The sequence below is a fragment of the Sminthopsis crassicaudata genome, chromosome 2, assembly GCF_048593235.1.
Source record: "Sminthopsis crassicaudata isolate SCR6 chromosome 2, ASM4859323v1, whole genome shotgun sequence".
Classification (NCBI taxonomy): Eukaryota; Metazoa; Chordata; class Mammalia; order Dasyuromorphia; family Dasyuridae; genus Sminthopsis; species Sminthopsis crassicaudata.
Window position 1 is genome coordinate 437,325,465 of NC_133618.1, and position 20,320 is coordinate 437,345,784.

A 20,320-nucleotide genomic window follows, 5' to 3' on the forward strand; every position below is an offset into this window, starting at 1 on the left:
TCAGCAGCCTCATCAGGGTGTCCTCTAGTTCATATGTCTCCTCACAATTCTGGGACAGAAGACTAGAAAGATCCAGATATGTGTATAGACTCCTGGACTTTAGAATTAGAAGAGTAGACCAGTGTACCATGCTACAAATTTAAAAGCCCTGGACTGTCTGCCAGGTGCCACTGGTCTCAGCCCTGTGCAGAGGATATATTATTAGAATCTCAGGGGTAGAAAAAGATGCCCTTTATAAGCCTAACAAGAATCTACTAATTTGTGCATGTGTCCCCAAGAATCTTTGGGTCATCTAGTACTTTTCAATATCTTATGAAGACAGCTGGGAATATGACCTACCTAAAGATGTTATAACGACATTATAAAAAATGGTATAGAGGTATAGGAAAATTGTCTTAACAGAAGTCTCGGTTGAGCTGTCACTTAGCATTTCTAGTAGCTATGTATGAGGCTACAAAAATGATGTTAAACAGATTTAACTCCATACCTGCTGATATTTGGGTGTAGCCACTAGAAGTGCTAAGTACTGGCTCCACCGAGATTTACCCTCAGTCCCCAGCCCGCCTTTCTTCTCAGAAAGGAGGCCTCCCATTCTAACTGTGACTTCAACTCAGAAAAGTTCTGACGAATAGGACACTCAAGTTCCCTTTCATGCTTTAGCAATGGGACAGAATTAAGAAATCTTGGTGTGTCAGTTAAATCCCATAGAAAGCTTCTCCATACCAAGGTAGCTTGGATTAAAAACTGGATTTGAAGTCAGGGAGACCTGAGTAGTTGGAATTTTGCTTTTGACGCTTGCTAGCTGTGGGACCCTAGACAAATCACTTAACCTCTCAGCCTCAATTTCCTCATTGGTAAAATGGGGATGATAATAGCACCCATCTCCCAGGATTGTTATGAGAAATAATGAGATAATCATACATGTAAGTTGTTTTCCAAACTTCAAAGTGTTATATAAATGTCAGCAATTATTATCTACTGGAACAAAATGGAAGATTGAATAACATGCCAGTCAATAGTTCCAAAAAGTGGTTAGACACTATGAAAAACCATGATTATCTCCATAAAAACAGGAAAAGTCTTTGAGAAGGTACAAGATTCATTTATGTTAAAAACTCTATTAAGAAGCACAGAGAAATCTTTAATATTATATTGTCATATAATATTAATATATAATTATATATTTTATGTTATATTAATATTTGTTATATTTATTACGTTGATTTTTATATCATAAGAATAATATACTGTTAATATTATAAAATTTATACTATAGACATAGTGGAACCTTTAATATTATATTGTCACATTAATATATGATTATATAGATATTTAAATTATATTAATATTTATTATATTTGTAATATTAATATTTATATCATTAATACTATAATAATATATTGTTAAAATTATAAAATTTATACAATAGGCTTAGAGGAACCTTTTAAAATATTATATTGTCATCAATATTAATATAATTTATATTATAATAATTATATATTTATAATATTAATATTTATATTATGTTAATAGAATAACATATTAGCATTATAAAATTTATACTATATACATAGAGAAACCTTTGTTTAATATTATATTATCATATAATATTAATATATAGTTACATATATATTTTATATCACATTAATATTTATTGTTATATATTATATTATGGTTATAATATAATAACATATTGTTAATATTATAAAATTTATAATATTAAAAAAGCATCTATCTAAAGCCAAAAGCTAACATTATATGGAATAAGGATACCATAGAACTCTTTCCAATAAATATGGTTGGTGAAGCAAGGATGGCTACTTTCTTCACTATTATTTGATATAGTTCTAGAAATGCTGATAACAACAATAAAGGAAAAGGACATAAAGATAGAAGAAGGAAATAAAGTCATTACTAACTGCTTGATGATATGATGGCATGTTTGGAAAATCCTTAGGAATCAGTAAAGACCCTGAGATAATTACAGCTTCATCAATATGGCAGACTACAAAACAATCCTCAAAAATCCACTGCATGTCTATATAATTACAAAACTCATTCTAAATAACTATAAAATGAATAAGCGATTTGGAGTTTGGTTTACTAAAGCACACAAAAGACTTGTATAGATTCAGTCATAAAGTTCTCCTTTAAGAAATAAAGAACAACTTAATTAAATAGCTGGAGGAATATTCAGTGCTCCTGGCTAGGTTGTGCCAAAATAATAAAAATGACACTGCTATCAAAGTCAATTTAAACTTTTACTACTGTATCATTGAAACTACTAAGGGGATACTTTATAGAACCTGATAAAAATATTAACAAAATTCCATTTGGAAAAATTAAAAAAAACTAGATTATCAAGGGAAACAAGGAAAAGAGGTAGGGATGATGGGGGAATAGTACTTCTAGATTATATTATGAAGCAGCAGTCATCAAAACTGTCTAATGTTGGTTAAAAAATAGAGAATTAGATTAATGGAACAAACTTGGCCAGGGAGAATCAGAAACAATTGAACTCAGTAACTTAGTGTTTAATAAAGAAGCCTTGTGGAAAGATCTATCACCAGTGCCCTATTGCCCAACTGAGAAAGTGGGTGAGCAGGAAGATGAGAGTGATGGAGAAGCTACAGAAGTAGTCAGCGTGGGCCCTCTACATGCTCGGGATAGGGACTGAAGGTCAGCAGGCATGAGGATGCCTGTGGGCCCTACAAGTCAAGGCCACAGTAGAAGTGCCAGGACTGCTGGGCTAGTGACCAAGCTAATTAATGATACTGTAGGAGCAACAGTGGGGAAGTGGTTCCTTTTGTAGACAGAGCAAGTAATGCGTAACTTTGACGGTTATTTGTTATGCAGTATGCTTTTAATGCCATATTCTGCTCTTAATAAACAAAGCTAGTGCTGGAAGACTCTTGTTACATGGACCTTTATTACCTCTGCATCTGACCTCTGTGACATATATTAATTGCACACAAACCTGTGATGGGATACTTTGTGTTATATATTTTATTACTTTTGTTTTTCATCTACTAAATATGGAATTATCATAAATCTTTTTAATATGTACTCATGCTTGCTGCATCTACTGATGGGTTAAAGGTGAGGGACCGGCATGAATATACAGTGTATTTGTGATAATTACTCATTTCTATTTCATAGCAAATTGATAGGTGTTTATAATGTAGGTAATTGAAATATGGTTATAACGTATGATTACAGGTGTCTCAAATGTACCTCTTGGAACCTGTGGAAACTACAACTGTTTTTTTTCCCCACTGGAAACAGGCAAAAGAATACAGCAGAAGGCAGTTTAGCCCTTTGTCAGGCCACTGCCCATTAGCTGTAAGCTCCCTGAGTTCAGGGACATCTTTTGCCTTTCTTTGTATCCCCAGAACTTAGCACGGGGTCTGGTACACAGTAGCTGCTTAAAAAGTTCTTATTGACTGACTGACATCCTGACATGGTTTCATTTGCTTAACGTGCCTTCTATCTATAAACAAGGCGGATGAATGATGGAGATAGTGATTGCAGAATCACGCATGAACTTTTGAAAGGGGAGAGAAGAAAGACATGGGTTACTACACTGGACCCCACCTCCCACCTCCAAATTGAGAGACAGAGTCTACTGGTCCTGGTAGCTTTGGATGCCTTTAAACGTCAGCACTTCCTAATGAAGGCAGGCTTCAAGGATAGTTAAAGCAGCAGACTTTAAGAGTGAAAGAAAGTACGGCAGCTGGATGCACCGGGCTGAGTTCAAATCCAACCTCCGATTATAACCCTACCTGCGTGATCCTAGGCAAGTCACTTACCTCAACTGCCACACACACACACACACACACACACACACACACACACACACACACACACACATACACACACACACAAATGGTGAAATCACAGGACCCAAGTTCAAATCTGGTTCTGCTGTTTCCTAACTGTATGACGGGGCAAACTACCTGAACTCCAGGTTCCTCATCTATAAAATGAGGAGAGGGGAGAGTTGACAGGGTGACTTTTAGGGCCCTTTCTTTCCAGTTCTAGGTCAATGGCTCTTTGAGTAGAGACCAAGACAGACAGAATAAGCAAGGTTCTGCTTGCTAACATAGGTATTCCTTGGCATTGGGTAAAGGCTTAAATAGCCTTATGCTTGGCTGAATATTACAGAGGCAAATGGCCTAGAAGAAAGGAAAAGGGGTTCTCTAGATCTCAAGCTTCTACACTTATGGTGAATTAGGACTCACAAAAGGAATTGTACATGTCTCCCCACACCATGTGTGCATCTGGAAGCTGAGACAATTATGGGCAGATACTCTTTCTGTACTTATGAGATGAAGACTTGGGCTGGGGAAGAACAAGCTGCTAAACTGAATTTTCTGCCAGAGGGAGCTGGACATGGGATCGAAAAGAATGTTTTTGTTGATATTATTCACTCAGGATAGCTGTGTTTGACTTTCCGTGACCCTATGTTGGAGTTTTCTTGGCAACTGAAATGGTTTACCATTTCCTTTTCCAAGTCATTTTCCAGATAAGGAGCTGAGACATGAGAGTTAGGTGACTTACTCAGCGTCACACAGACAGTTTAATGTCTGAGGTCAGATGTGAACTCAAATGCAATGTATATGCTGTCTAGATTTTAAGTGATTAACATTTCTGTTTTTATTGTTTTTTTCTATTCAATTAAAACTGCTTATTAAATTAATGAATCTTCGTGGATAAAAGCAGGGGAAGTGACCAGTGTAAAAAAGCAAGAGCTGAGAGATTCATTTCTCAATATGTTAAGAACCTGGGAGAGGGAGTCCACAGAGGCAAGTGTCAATAGTTAAAGGCAGTCTGAACAAAAATGGCTCCTTCTGAGGGCTTTGGAGGATTAGGAAATTGGCTCTTTATTTCTATGGCACTGTTAATAATATGCTAAATTTATATTTTCTCTTCCATTTGAATCAGATATACCCTTACAGGCTATATTCCAGTCACAAAAGTGACCAACCAAGTTCCAATGATACCTAAAAGATTCAATTTGCCTCCTTGTATGAATTTTTCTAGTTCACCATATTTATCATCTATAGTTTTCCCACTGATATCAAAGACCAGACAGATGTTTTAGTGCTAACTTCTTTCTTAGATAACATGACATATGTTGTACTGGCTACAATATAGCTTGGCAGATAATATGTGTATATATATATATATATATATATATATATATATATATATATATATGTATATACACACACATACATAAATGCTATATTTGTATATATATAATTTTCAAAACAAAAATGGCTCCTTCTGAGGGCTTTGGAGGACCAGGAAGCTGGCTCTATTTCTATGGCACTGCTGATAATTGATAATAATAATACTTTACTTTTCTCTTATATTTTCTGTTCCATTTGAAAAAGGTATATTCTTACAGGATAGATTGCAGTCACAAAAACCATCTAACCAAGTTTCAATGATATCTAAAAGATTCAATTTGCCTCCTTGTATGAATTTTTCCAGTTTGCCATATTTATCGTCTATAATTTTCCCACAGATATCAAAGACCAGACAGATGTTTTAGTATTAACTTCATTCTTTGATAACATGACACTATGCTGTACTGGCTACAATATAGCTTGGCAGATAATATGTAAATATATATGTATATATTCTATATTTGTGTGTGCGTATACATACAATATGTATGTATACACACACACACACACACACACACATATATATATATATATATTTAATTTTCTCTTTCTTTTTTCCATTTTCAGTTTAAAGTTCTCATGCTTAGATTCACAAATTCCAGGCAAATATTTTGGTTTCATTGGAAATATTGACCAAAGGCCCATCATTCCTAATGGTCAAAATCTAGATTTTTATCCTCAGATATCATTTCTTAACCAGCCTTTTCACTTCCCAAACTGACCCTCCCTTGAAGCCCTTACCATCAACTTGGCAGCTATGATGAAAATACCACCATTACATCCTAAGGCATTCTATTTTTTTTAATTTTTTTTTTACCTAGGACTTCATAATTCTGAAGGTGAACAAATGTATCTATTCATCTAAGCTATAAACACATATCCAGCCCAGTACAACTTCACAATGCACTCAGTCACAGATGTTTATGCTCAAGCGCCACCATGTCAAACTGATGAAAATCAATGACAGGCAGGACATGGAAAGTGCCATTTAATAATTTTAGCAGATGAGGACAATGGAAGGCAGGTTTTAAATCTGAAGTAAGCCAGTAGAACAGCCTGAAATAGATAAATCTTGGAGTGTTCTTCAACTGTTTGACTTTCTATGAAAAAATTAGTTTTTCATGTGAGAAGATTAGTTCTATTCCTAAAAAAATTTAAATTGTGTTCTTTCTTCCCCACTTCAAATTACTTTCATTCATTCTGCAAATTTCATGTACTTATTTACAAGTTGTCTCCCTCATTAGATTGTGAGCTGATTAAGGATAGGGACTGTTTTGCCTTTCTTTGTATCCCAGCATTTAGCACAGTGCCTGGCATAAAGTAAGCACTTAAAAAAATGCTTATTGACTGACTGATTAAAACCATCCCTATAGAAGCTACATTGCCAAAGAATAGGTGAGAGAAACAAGTTTTTTAAATAAGCTAGGGGTGAGGGGTGGGATGTGGGAAAGACCCAGAACCAAGCACAGTTTTATAAAAAATAATTCCATCTCTTTCTCTAATCCACAATAAGGTGATGATATGAGAATGGAAGGGAAAGGGAACAAATATTTATTAAGCACCTACTGTATGCCAGGCATTGTGCTAGAAACTTTATAAATATCTCACTTGATCTCCCTATTTGAGGAAAGTGAGAAAGATAAGTTAAGGAACTTGCCTGGGGTCCCATAACTTGCTGGCTCCAGGTCAAATACTCTATTCATTGTGCTACCTGGCTCTGCAGCACTGTTTCATTATAGTTTCACAACAGATAAATCTAGCCATAGATATTCATGATAAATATTCTCATCAATAGACTGACAGTCCAGACACACTTGCCACCATTCCTGCATAAAACAGGTACCATACCAGGCTGGCTGCTCCATTCCTCACTTTCGGGGGTGTCAGCAGTGGGCTCGGGCCCCAGGCTCTTGCGTTCCTCTTGTTTCTCCTATGGGAAATAAGCCTCTTCCCAGTTTCTAGGAAAGTTGTCTCTGACCCAAGTGAAATTTGTCAGAGCCCCTGGGATGATCTTTCATACACACACCACCAAAGAGCTTTGGACCAGTGGGCACCCACAGATAGGAAACTTAGGCCTTAAACACATGCAGTGTGCCAGGCTTAGGCCAGGCTGCCAGGTATTACGGTGGGAGCTTTTTCTCTTTATTCCTCCCCTGTTCCCCATGGCTGTTCCCATACCCCACCCTCACCTGGCCTCTGGCTCTTAGAACCTCAAACGAGGGCATCTCCAATGACATTCTCTTCTCTCCCCTTCAGGATGGAGCTTTGTCACTCGAGAGCCACTATTCCCCTGGCCCTTAATGTGCTCTTCCAACAGACTTTGCTGCTGTTTGTTACTTAGGTGAGCCCAAGGACTCAGAGGATATCCATTCGCATCTTTTTGACAACAGGAATGGGTCTAGTCCAATTTCTCCCCCCCCCCCCCCAAGCCCACGGCCCCACCCACAGCAAGGATGCTAATAAGCATCGTAATAAACAGCTGAAGGCATATGTGGGTGGTGGGCCTCCTAACTCTGCTTCCTACTTCCAGACTTTTCTCCCTACCAGAGGTTCAGGCTCGGATTCCTCCTCGGAGGGGCTCTGGTACTCCTTCCTTTTCCTCTTCTTCACAGGCTTCAGCAGCTCGGAAGTGTTGTTACTGCCCACCGAGTTCTCCACAATCACAGATCTGAAGGAAGAAAGAAGAAACACGGAGACCTGAGGGAAATGAGAGGCTTCTCTCTCTCCACAGGGCCCACCCCAAGTTCCCCTCCGTTCCAAACACAGACACCTGGAGCTGCCTTCCTGCCCACCTCAACCAGTCACTTTCAGAATCCAATGAACTGGATGTCAACATGAATAAATGAATGGAAAAACATTCACTAAGAACTTACTATGTGCTAAGCGCCGGGATACAGATACTTTGTAGACTCTCCCTGCCTTTAAGAAGTTTATGTTCTAATGGACAAGATCACACATGTAAGGAAGTACTGGTCAGAGAGGGCCCTGGTTCCCTAAGCACTGAGCTGGGGGCAGTCCCTGACTGGAGACCTGGATGTCTGAAAGGCTCTCTGAGGCCTTGGGAAAGGCTCCCACTCAAGAGGGACTACAGGCCAAGGGATCCCTTGGATTCCCCAGCCTGAGATAGGAGGGCCCTTTACCTTGCCCCCAGACCCCCATTCCTCTTACCGTTCTTTGAACTGTCGATGGCACTGCTCGCTGCAGAAACCCCTGATTTGCCCTGATATATTCTGGCGCCCACACATGTGGCAGTGGCCCAAAGTTTCCTCATCTTGGCGCCCCTGAGGGCATTCTACATCAGAACCAAAGGATGTGAAGTGGTTAGGATCCCATAACTCCCCATTCCATTCTGGGTCCTTGGGACTCTCAGCCCATCGCTACAGGTGCTTCTGCCTTCCTCCCTTCTCTAGGATAAACTTGGAGAGCTCTTCAGTTCAATGACCCAACTGCCCCCTCTGATTGAGGTTCAGGGGAGTCCCAACCCCAGTGGATCCCAGGAAAAATCTGAATTGAGTACCAGGTAAAGTGTGCAAGTGGGAAGGAGCCCCCCACTTAGGAACAGACAGAGCCTCCACCCTCATCTCTGGCCCCGAGGCCCAGCACTCAGCAGGGGAATGCCCTACCCTGTATCTGGGAAGCAGCATCAACACCAACAACTGGGCCCTGAGAGACTCTGTCAGGGTCCAAGTCTTCCCGGAGCAGCTCTGGGGAGCTTAATTTGTCTGGGCCCACCACCTTCAGCGTTCCATAGTCACTGATCCGCAGCTGGGGGAGAGAAGGGAGCGTCAGCAGGCTCTGATGGGCCTTCTCCAGCCTCCTTGTTCCAGCCCTAATGGGGTAACAGTCCCCCTTCTCCCACCTTCATGCAAGGAAAGGTCCTGGGGAGATGGGGAGAAAACTCGGAGGGGACCCCCAGGAGAAGCACAATAAGAACCTCTGTCCAAGTCTAGAGTTCAGAAACTGAGTGGATGGTGGGAAGTGGCTGGCAGGTTAGAGAACGTCCTGTACATTCTTCTGCCCTTCCTCTGGGCCTTTTAGGGGACAAGGAAAGATGTTCTAGCAATCCCCTTATCTTCTTTTAACTTTGGATCATAGGGGGAAGGACCTTGGAAGCCCTCTAATCCAGCCCCTCTTTCTATAGATGAGGAATTGAGAACCAGGAGCTTGGATGATCTTCCCACAGTTATACAGGTGCTGTGCCAGTAGAGTAGATTTGAATCCAACTCCTCCAATTCCCAAGCCAGTTTTCTCTACATTGCATCTCCCTCAGAAAGGCCTCCAGTCCCTCCCCCCCAAGGTGGCTGAGGATACTTTCCTCATACTGACTGACCCGTAGGTTGCTCCCAGGCAAAGAGGCCGCCCCATCCTTCCACTCAAGCACTCTGACGGTGTTGCCAGCCTGCCCCGAACTGAGCTGGGGGAGAACTGTAGCTGTGACCGGCTCGCTTCCTGGGACCCGCTCTGGTCCTCCTGCTCTCGCAGACTCCCTGGGGAACCGTGGGATTTCTAAAGTATTGGTGGGGAGGCTAATGGTTGTGGTGTTGGCTAAGAGAAGAACATAAGAGAGAGTGAACAAGCTCCAAAGAGCCTCGTCATTCCACAGACTGCTGTCCTAAGTTCCTCCATAAACCAACATATTTCCTCGTGTTGGGAGCTGGAAGGAACTATCATACCGGTAGAAATACCATTTATCCCAATCACCTCTTGCCCACTGGACAAAGTCTAGGAAGAAAGGGTTCTCCAGACCCAGGCTGGAGATTTCTAGCTTGGATGCTGCTGGGACTCAGGGAGGCCAAAAAGGGAGAGTTCAGGTCATCCCAGGTCTGGTCCTCAGCTCCCTGACTCCTCCGGTAGAGATGGGGGGCTCAGAAGCAGAGGGGAGGGGGGATTTCTAGCAGCATTGGGTATATTCCTGGTCATTTTCAGGAATGCAAGACAACACAGCTGGAATGGGCATTGGTGGCTTCTTGGCTGACTACAGGAAGGTTCTTCCTAAGCTCCCACCCTGCTGTGAATTGTTGGAAGATAGAGGAAAGGCAGTGATGGGGCCCTTGGCTGGCTGAGGACTTGGGGCCCAGGGGCACCTGGGATGATGAAGGTGGTGGCTGGCAGGTGGCCAGTGCTGTCGTTGGCAACCAGGTGGACGCTGACCTCCCCAGCAGCAGTGCCCTTCAAGGTCCTCAACATCTCCATCTCCACTCTCCCATCCACGGACCACCGAAAGGTCCCAGAGCCACCTGCACACAAACCCCCAACAGAAAAGGACAATCAAATCAATGGAAAGCAGACCCCAGGAGAGGTTCAGCTTCAGGAAATGAGTTTCTCCCAAAATGAGCCTGACTCATCCCTCTTGGCTCTTATATTTATCACAGCATGTTGAGGTTCAAGAAAAACTTCTTCATTCTGGTGATGTCCTGCCCCAAGAAAGCCCTCTGGCCTATGTGCTCTCTAGCTCCTAATTCTAACCAGCCCAGAAATCAGGTGAGGAAGCAAAGGTTCATAGGTGCCTTCAAAGTGGTTTAAAGATGTCAGGTCTTGGGAAATAGGGAGAGGGAAGGAATCCATACCCATCTTACAGGATCATTGAAATATTGCTGGAAAGGGCCCTGGAGATCATTTTATCCAACTCCCTCACTTCACAGATGAAACCTGAGCCCCAGGGAGACTGAATGATTTGCCCCCAAGTCACACAAGTAAAAGAAAGATAGGATTTTATCTCCTTTGACTTCAATCAGTGCTCTTTCTTCCATATTAGGAAAAAAAAGCACTGGATATTCTTTAATATTCAGTGTTCAATTCAACAGAACAAAGACACTCCAAGGAAGACTTTCTGATATAACTAAATGTACTTAAAGACCAGGGGATTAGGAGCATGGTGCCCTGCTCCTAATTTTTTAGGAGGGTCAGTGAAGAGTTGGAGCAAATCTAAAGGAGAATGGTTAGGATGGGGTAGCATATTTAGGACTGCATGAAGGAATCATATATATATATATATATATTTAAAACAATTAAAGCTGTCCAGTGCTGGAATTGGGCTGCCTAATGTCACCTGTGACCTTGGCAAATGTGGAGGTTTTCTCCAACTCTAACTTTACAGAACTATGGCTCTCCATCACAGTCTTCAAGAAGGATCTGAGTGAGTATCAGAGACTTTGTAAAAAAGAGGCAAGATGACTCTGAGGTCTCCTCTAGGTTAAGATTTCAGTATGGTAAAGTGGATGTAGAACCTGAAAACCAAGAGGGTCCTAGCCTTGGGGTTGTGTGGCCCTGGTGGAGTCACTTACTCTCTTAGTACTCAGGCAATTTCTGAAGACTGTGTAAGCTGCAGAGAAGGTGCTGACCTGCTTTGGTAGAAGGAATCTCCTCATCTGGGAGTTCCTTATATCAAAGAAATCACAGGTTTAACATGTATGAACCAACCTGCTCAGGACTATAGGTGAAGCAGGACCTTTGAACTCTGAGATCTTCCTTTGACATGTTTCCCTTCTCCACTACTTGCAGAGGTGATTATATGTTAACAAGCAAGGAAGAGAGGGACCAGTCCCCAATTGTAACAAAATACTAGAGTTGCCTTTACTTGGCTTGGGCCAGGAAAAGTTAAGTTCACTATGCAGGAGTATCAGGAACTGGAGGCCAAGGAAGCCAACCTTTGACATATGTGATTAAAAAAATAACCCTCTATGTTTCAGGCCAATTCCAATGTGATAGAGAGAATCATCTGCAGTCAGACAGAGGACCATAGGAAAATGTGGATCACAACAAAGTATTTTCATCTTTTTTTGTTGTTGTTTACTTGCTTGCTTTTTTCTTTCTCAGTTTTTCTTCTTTTTGATCTGATTTTTCTTTTGCAACATGATAAATGTGGAAATACTTAGAAAATTTGTACATATTTAACATATGAATAAAATATATTTATCCATATATTGGATTGCATGCTATCTAGGAGAGGGGGGAGGAGGAGGAGAGGAAGAAAATCTGGAATACAGGGTTTTTCAAGGGTGAATGTTGAAAACTATCTTTGCGTGTAATTTGAAAAATAAAAAGCTATTATTAAAAAATAACCCTCCTTGTGTGAGCCTGGGCAAGTCCCTTAAGCACAATTGCCTCAGCAAAAAAATAAAATAAAATAAATAATCCTCTAAACCCCAACAACTCCGATTAACCTGAAACCAAGAGAACTACATAGGGACTGAATCTTCTTTCCCAAGAAAGGAAAGGCAGATAGAAGGCATAGGGAGAATGCTCTCAGGATAGTGGATAATGGATTCAGAAGACAGGAAGGCCTGAATTCAAAAGCTATCTCTCAGTCACTTATTCTCTGTGGAATCCTAGGCAATTCACTAAACTTCTTCCAGATTCAGTTTACTCATCTGTAAAATGGGGATGATAATAATAACACCACCTCTTTTCCAGAATCATGATGAATACTGAACTATGTGTAACACACTTTATAAATTGAAAGAGTCTGATTCCTAAGTAGCCCCAGCTCAGCTCTTGGGGGCACAAAGGCCCCAGTAATGAAAGCCTGCACCTGGCTTTTGAATGTTCTTGATTCCACTCTAACCTGGTCTTTAGGATTCTAGGAGAAGTAGTCGCAGCGGCAGCAGCATCCCTGGAGATGAGCCTTATCAGACTCAAACAGCCACAAATCAGCAGGGACACTGTGTAGGAGAGAACAGGAGAACAATTACCCTCTAGGAGAAAACTTCATTTTTTTAAGTGAATGGATTTTTTTTTTTAAAGCAGCTAAGTACTGTTAACATTCTAGAAAGGCATTTAAGAATAAACAGTATTCGGGAACCTTGAAAAGTAATTTGCTTCCCCAAACAAGCAGTTTAGATAAAGGCACTATAAATAGACTGCCAAGAGGAAAAGTGGAATAGTGGAAAGAGGGACCAGATTTAGAGTGAGAGGACTTGAGTTCAAATCTCATTAAGCCACCAGCTCTGTGTAGGACTTGGGAAATCACTTTCCTTTCCTGAGTCTGTATCCTCACTCATAAAATAATGTTAGACCACACGAAGTCTTCCAGGTCTAAATTTATGCTATTCTGATGTGACAGCAACTCCACAAGCATTTATTAAGTGCCTATTACTGTGCTACATTCCCAGGAAATAAAGAAAGAAACTCCAAGGAGTTTATCCTCTACTGGAGTGAACCAAAATGTATAGACAAATCAGTACAATGTATATATGATAATGGGGAGGAAGTTGGAAGGGGAGAGTCCTAATAAACTGGGTCAGAAAGAACAAAAGTCATCTGCACTGAGCCATGTCCCTTAAATAAAAGAGCTGGGAATGTTCATAGAACGTCCAAGAGCATCATCCAAGGGCCAGGTCTTTTCATCCAAGATGACAGAAATGGCCCTGTTTCATCTGGGGACGGGCAGCCTTTGAGGAACATCCAAGACTATAGTGTCATGAAAGGTATGAGATCTCATATTCTTCAAGGGGTAAATTTAGGACAAAGCAAAGGAAGTCTGACCATCCACAGCTGGGGGTCAACATACAGAACAAGTTATCCCAAGAGATGAGATAGGCTGTCCCCTTTTCTTTCCCATTTCTTTGCTCCCAGGTCTCTAAATCTATAACGGCCGCTCCCAAACTGCTCCCACGCTGGAAATTCCTTTAAATCTCAATTCAAATGCCACTTCCTCCAGGAAACCTTCCCGGCTTCACTGATTCAGTTCTGTCCCGGTACATGGAAACATTTTGCTTAAAATGCTTTTCGCATATATTATTTGCTGCTGTTTTGCTTTCTAATAGTATCATAGATTAAGAGCTGTAAGAAACCTTGGAGGACCTCAACTCTAATTAACCATTTTATATTGGTAGAAATTAAGGCTTGGAGGTTAGGTGACATAATCAAGGTCACAGAGCAAATGGCATGTAGGACGGAAATCCAGATTGTCTTAAATGCAAATTCAGTGGAGTGGTGGGTTTGTTTTTTTTTTTTTTTCCACCGCAACTAACATGTTTGTGTATTTATCACATATGACTATGGTTTACAAAGTAACAACTTTTGGGGGCCTCGGTTTCTTCATCTGTAAAATGGTACTGATTGTGAAATATATAATGGGTTTATAAGCCTTAAGGAACTATATGAATATTGTTAATTATTCAATAATCAATTTATTGAATTCAATGATCACAGATGAGTTCCAAAGGCATAGTTGTGTCCCCGTTTTCTCTAAACTTTCTATTTCCTCCAGAGTCTGTTTAACAAACGCTGAGTGACTTGCGTAGTCTCCCCCGGGGCTGTGGCACCCACAATGCAGCAGCAGTGTCCCCCACACACGGGGGACCCCCAGGTACCTGGGACAATCCGGATTGGAAGAAAAGAAAGTTTACTTTGATCTCCGTGCCAGAATTTGGTTGGGAAAATCCCGTCCCTTTACCCGAGGGCTGCTTTACCCTGGGACAAAGCCCAGGCCACACGCTGAGAAAAGGAAGGATGCTTTTTTCTGAGGGGCCAGGGGTGGCGGCCCCTCCAACCTGGCTGTGGAGGCCCAGCGTCTCCGCCGCCAGGTCAGTGCGCCGCAGGTCCCCTCCCCCGGCCTCCTCCCCACTTCCGTCCCTCTCCCCTGCAGCATCAGGTCCCCTCTCCCCCTCCCCCCCCAGAAGGGGAGCTCTCCGCAAACTTGCCCTCCGGCAGGCTCGGGGCCTCAGTCAGCCCCGCCAGCCGCTCCGCCCGGCGCGCTCCGCAGGGACAGCTCCCAGCCCGAGCCGGCGCCGCTCCAGGCTCCAGCCCGAGCCCACCCGGAGCCGCCGCCCCCGCCCCGCCTTTGCAGCCCTGCTTCGGCAGCCGTTGTCATCCCGAAACCACTTTACTTTTTTTAAAACATCAAAATGGCGGAATTCTTTTTATTCCTGTCCCCCCGACACAGATTTCATTTTCTCTCTCAGAAAAAAATAAAATAAAATCAAGGAAAGGGAAAATAAAAAGTAAGTTTGGGAAATGACCCATTTTCCAGAGAAGGAAAATTCTGCCCTCTCCGGCCCCCTCCTCCTCAGCATTAATGAAAACTCTTAATTGGTTGCATTAAATAAAAACCACAACACAACACGCCCAAACTCTCCCAGTTTAGCCAGAATACGCCCCGAAAACGAGCCCAGCCCCCCACCCCCGTTTTGCTTCCCGCCCTGCGAGGCGGCCAAACCCACCTCCGCCCGGGATTTTCTCGAACATCTTCGTTTCTCCCCCACCGACCCCCCACCCTAGCAGAAGACGTGCCCACGAACGGCGTCCACTTGGCCGAGGCCGGGGCAGGGGCTGCTCCAAAGCCCTGCCCCGCTCGCGGAAGGGAGCGAGGCCCGGGCGCCCGAGAAGCCCCTCCGCGAGCCGCATTTTGATGATTTAAAGAGGTTTATAAATGACTTTCTTATCTGATTCCTTACCTACAATAAACCAGCCTGTGGTCACTGAACGCTGAGCCTGCGGCTTCCCAGGCTGGGCGCGCGCCTGCGCGCACGGGGGGCGGACCCGCCTCCTCTGCAGAAACGTACGGGAGAGAAACTGACAAGCGAAGCATATTTAATATACACCGAGCTGGGGCGGGGGCCGCAGCGCGGAACCCCCGCCCCCAGCCTGGGCTGCCTGCAGCTCGGGAACCTTCCATTGGGATGAAGGGGCCCTCGCGAAGGTGGGCTTCGATCCAGGGGCTGGGGGGCCAGCCCCCAGAGATCGCATTTCGGTTCGGACCGGGATGGGGTGGGGCGGGAACGACCCCCGGAGTGCCCGAGAAAGGCCGCTCCGAGGCTGCGTCACGGCCCGGCCGCCGGGAGCCCGAGGCGCCCAGGTGGGGCTGTCTGAACGAGGGATCGGGCGCACCGGGCCCGCAGAGCTGAGCAGAGCTTGGGCCGCCCCACTCGGGTCTCATCTCACCGCCCCGGGACGGGGCGGAAACGCGGACGCCTCCCCTGTTTTAGCTAGACAGCGGATCCTTCAGCCCCAGGAAAGAGCCCGGGGCTCTGGCACCCTCCCGCTGGAGGTCGCAGACCAGGACCTTTCTCAGTCGCCCAGCCCCAAAAACCAGCACGGAGCGCTCTGCTCTCGGGGCTGCAGCTCCACGCCCCGCCGGGGGGAGGCTTCGCAAAGTGGTGCCCTGCGGGGGCCGGGTGCGCCGAGGGCGAGCCCGGTCTCTCAGGACAAGCATCTGGAGGGTTCTCATGTGGATGACAGACCAGACCTTTTTTTTTTTTTTTTCCCCCTGCAAGAAGGTGGCCATGGGTAGAGTTAACTGGGAAATTTTGTCATTTTCAGACCTTGCCGCAGGACATTCAAAACGCCTTGTTGGGCCTCTGTACTCGTCTCAGTGGCTCTCAACATGCCCCGAGGCCCAGCAGATGCTGTTCCCACTTTGGGGCGCAACCAGTTGTGAGCCTGGCCCGCATTTCTCCTCCTAACCTTCCCGCTCATCTTCCGGGCTGCGGCTTTCTCGTCCACCCTCCTACCCTGATCCATCACCACTTTCCCCGTGCAAATGAGACGATGGTCTTTGCATCGCCTTCCTCCAGAAATGATGGGGAGGTCAAATTAGTTCATACATTAAAGTGTTTTCTATTCATAAAATGTCACACGAAATAACGTCATCGTTCCCCCCTGTGTGCCTTATAGCATCCAGCACTCTGGCTTACGCGTAATTTCTCAATAAATATTTATAGTGAATGAATGATGCCTGCAGGATTGGGATAGAAACAAGCCTAGAGAAGTCACTTGCCTAAGGTCAGAACTAGGGACAGAGGCTTCCTAGTCCCGATCCAATGTTCTCTTCTCCATGGTACATTGCAGGATACTTCTGGGTATAAATCGGATACTTACAGGGACCATGACACTGCTAACCTGAACATCCATGGTGATGAAAAAGATATTCCCTAAGTGCCTCTTATCTTCCTGGGGTGTGTGTCTCGCACCTACTTCTGTAGCTTTCCAAGAACTGGTAAGTGTGCAAACCAGTAGAAACAGCAACCTATTTTTAAAAATCACAGTTGCCGTTGTTTTGTAATAAATAAAAGCTCACTATTGATGTACATTATACAAAAAAAAAAAAAAAAAAAAAAAAGAGGCTAGATATTAGAGTCAGAGGATGTTATTTAGTTGCCTTTCAGTCACATCTGACTCTTTATGACCTTGTTTAGGATTTTCTTGGCAAAGAACGCGTTTTACAGATGAGGAAACAGGCAGACTTGCCCAGGGTCACACAGCTTGGAGCAGTCTGAGGCCAGATTTGAACTCAGAAGACGAATCTTCCTAATTCCAAGTCCAGTGCTGTATCCACTGTGCCATGTGGCTCTCCAGAGTTAACAACCTTTTAATGGCCAGCACAGCTGGGAATGCTAACCGGAATTCTGTTAGTTCCCACTTCTTAGGAGACTGAAGCTAATGAATCACTTGAGTTTTGAGCTATTGAAGGGCTAAATCTTGTGTCTGCACAGAGTCTGGTATTGACGAGGGGAGCCTCTCTTTCTCTTTCGCTCTGACTTATGGGTGAGCCATGAGGTAAAGCACTTGAGAAGCTCCTTGAAGGAGAGATTCTCCTTGAACCTTGCCTCTGGGAAAGACCTGCCCCATGAAATTAAGCATTCAGTTATCTATGTGGGTTTGGTTGAGTACCACTCCTATTTAGCCAAGTAGGAGATTCTAATCCCATTGATTCAAAGATTAGTTCAGAGACACTCATTCAACAACAAGATTTTCTATTCTGATTCTAGCCCCTATCAAGAGCAACCCCTAGGCTTCTATTACAAAATGAGCCAACTTGGGCCTTGGTCCTTGCAGAGGACCTAATATGCCATGCCAAGGAACCTCTCTCTTCCTGACATAGCAGCAAACTCTACCAGCTGGAATGATATTCTCTTTCAGCGTTACCCTCTCTTTATCTTTCTCACTTATTTCCCTAACAAGACTTTATAGCTCTCTGTTGGAATTTCTCTGCTAGAAACTTTACTTCCCTGTCAGGACTTTGCCACTAAGGAATACAGCCTTTCTAGGCTGACTTTCCAATGCCAATAATAAACTTCCTTTTACCAGTCTAGCTTTGGGGGTTTGTAAATTCCTTTACAAAGAACCTCTGTGCTGCCAGAAGGGGGTTCCCACAACTCTCTGCTCTGTGCCGAATCCTAAGGGAATCTAGGGGAGCCAAACCTCTTCGGTATCAGTATGATGAACTTCTTCCAGAAGCAGATTTCCTAAGGAGGGACAGATTGGCATAGAGTGTTGTTAGGAAGATAGCTCTTTCTCCTCCTCCTCCTTCTCTACTTCCTCTACAAAGATCTACAAAGCCATTTAAGTCTGACCTCTTGTTTTGCAGATGAAGACGCAAAGACCAAAATCACATAAATTATAAGTGGCAAAGGAGGGATTTAAACTAAGATCCCCTTAGCTCTAGAGAGCAAGATGGCACAGTGTAGATAGCATTGGACTTGGAATCAGAAAGATGAGTTCAAACTTGGCCTCAGATACTTCCTAGCTGTGTGACCCTGAGCAAGTCACTTAACCCTGTTTGCCTCAGTTTCTTCATCTGTAAAATGAACAAGAGAAAGAACAGGGCAAACCATTTCAGTATCTTTGCCAAGAAAATCCCAAACAAGGATATAAAAAGTCAGATGTGACTGAAATGCAACTAAATAATATCCTCTGACTCTAATATCTAGCCTTTTTTTTTTTTTTTTTTGTGTAATGTATGCCAATAGTGAGTTTTTATTTATTACAAAACAACAGCAACTGTGATTTTTAAAAATAGGTTGCTGTTTCTACTGATTTGCACATTTACTAGTTCTTGGAAAGCTACTGAAGTAGGTGACAGAGACACACACCCCAGGAAGATAAGAGGCACTTAGAGAATATCTTTTTCATCACCACAGATCTTCAGGATAGCAGTGTCATAGTCCCTAGAAATACCCAAATTAATGGCTGAATGTAGGGAGTACCTGTTGTGTTTCTTATATTCTATTCAAATGTTCAAAAGATCAATTTCTGATCTGGAAAATATTATTTGGTTCAGTCAGTGCATCAGTGCCAGAACCTGTCAGCAATCTGCTGAACCATAGTATTTCATTTAATTTCTGCAGGATTTAAGTATTCTGGTCTAAAACACCACAATTAATCTGCTTATTGCTTCCTGGACATGAAATTCCACTTTTCATTTCTTTGTTTTTTCTTTTTTTTCCTCCATGCCTTTTCAATGGTTGTTAGTCATTCCCTCAGTTTTATTTTGTATGCTTTTGTTTTTTAAATATGTTTCTTTTAAGCAATAGATTTTACTATTTTGTTTTCTTAAATAATCTTTCACTCTTTTGTTTCATGGGATTGTTTGATCCATTCACATTTAAAGTTATGAGTTATTTTTATATTTTCTTCCATTTAACTGTATTATTGGTTTTTTTCCAAGTTGTGATTTTCCCCACTTCTTCTGCTATAAGTATAGTGCTATGTTTCTTCAGTCATTTTAGATTCATCTCTCTTCCCCTCACCACCTCTTTTGTTTGCTACCTCTTTCCTTTGGAGTTTTGCTAATTAGTTCCTTTTTCTTCCTTGCTTTTATCTGTTTATTTAATTCCCCCAGCCTTACTAATCCCATTCATTAATTTTTAATTCATTTTTTACACCTCTTTCCAGAGAAGGTTTCTTTCATTATCCACATTCTTTTTGTGTTTACTCTAGATTCTCACTTTCTGGTTCATAACCATAGAATAATCTTTGTTGTTATTGTTGTTCAGTCATTTATTCTATCATGTTTGCTTCTTCATGATCCTATTTGGAGTTTTCTTAGCAAAGATACTGGAGGGGTTTGATATTTCTTTCTCCATCTAATTTTATAGATGAGGAAACTGAGGCAAACAAGGTGTAGTGGCTTGCCCAAGGTCACACAGCTATTAAATATCTGAGGCCAGATTTGAACCCAAGAAGATGAGTCTGTAGGCCCAGCACCTTGCTGGAATTCCTATTTCCCTTCAAATTTCAATTTAGATGCTATCTGCTCTATGAGATCCCTTATCCCCCACCCCCTCAACCCTGAAATTATTTCTTATTTATTTTGTATATATCTTGCATTTCCTTATCTGTTCATAAGAATTTAAGCTCCTTCAAAGCAGGAGATATTTTGTGCTTGTCATTGTATTTATAGT

General features: G+C 42.7%; 1 protein-coding gene and 1 long non-coding RNA gene across 10 annotated transcripts in view; one reads left to right on the top strand and one right to left on the bottom strand.

Annotated features, from left to right (window-relative positions):
* Nucleotides 1-15,662, bottom strand: part of L3MBTL1 (L3MBTL histone methyl-lysine binding protein 1) — a 69,063-nt gene extending 53,401 nt beyond the window's left edge. For 3 of the 9 annotated variants that reach the window (XM_074292376.1, XM_074292375.1, XM_074292374.1), the window contains exons 1-8: nt 15,359-15,542; nt 12,760-12,856; nt 10,347-10,432; nt 9,526-9,740; nt 8,819-8,960; nt 8,364-8,487; nt 7,740-7,863; nt 7,044-7,125 (exon numbers count right to left, since the gene is read on the bottom strand). In XM_074292376.1, coding sequence (XP_074148477.1) covers nt 7,044-7,125; nt 7,740-7,863; nt 8,364-8,487; nt 8,819-8,960; nt 9,526-9,740; nt 10,347-10,432; nt 12,760-12,856; nt 15,359-15,542 — 1,054 coding nt within the window. Of the gene's footprint in view, nt 1-7,043; nt 7,126-7,739; nt 7,864-8,363; nt 8,488-8,818; nt 8,961-9,525; nt 9,741-10,279; nt 10,433-12,759; nt 12,857-15,358; nt 15,543-15,592 lie in introns of those variants that run through there. The other 6 variants (XR_012486719.1, XM_074292380.1, XM_074292379.1 and 3 more) reach the window with 5 other exon arrangements.
* On the top strand, nt 15,609-16,768 carry LOC141557148 (uncharacterized). The gene is made up of 2 exons (XR_012486720.1): nt 15,609-15,837; nt 16,458-16,768. It is a non-coding gene; the product is annotated as an uncharacterized LOC141557148 (long non-coding RNA).
* Nucleotides 16,769-20,320: the final 3,552 nt, after the last annotated feature.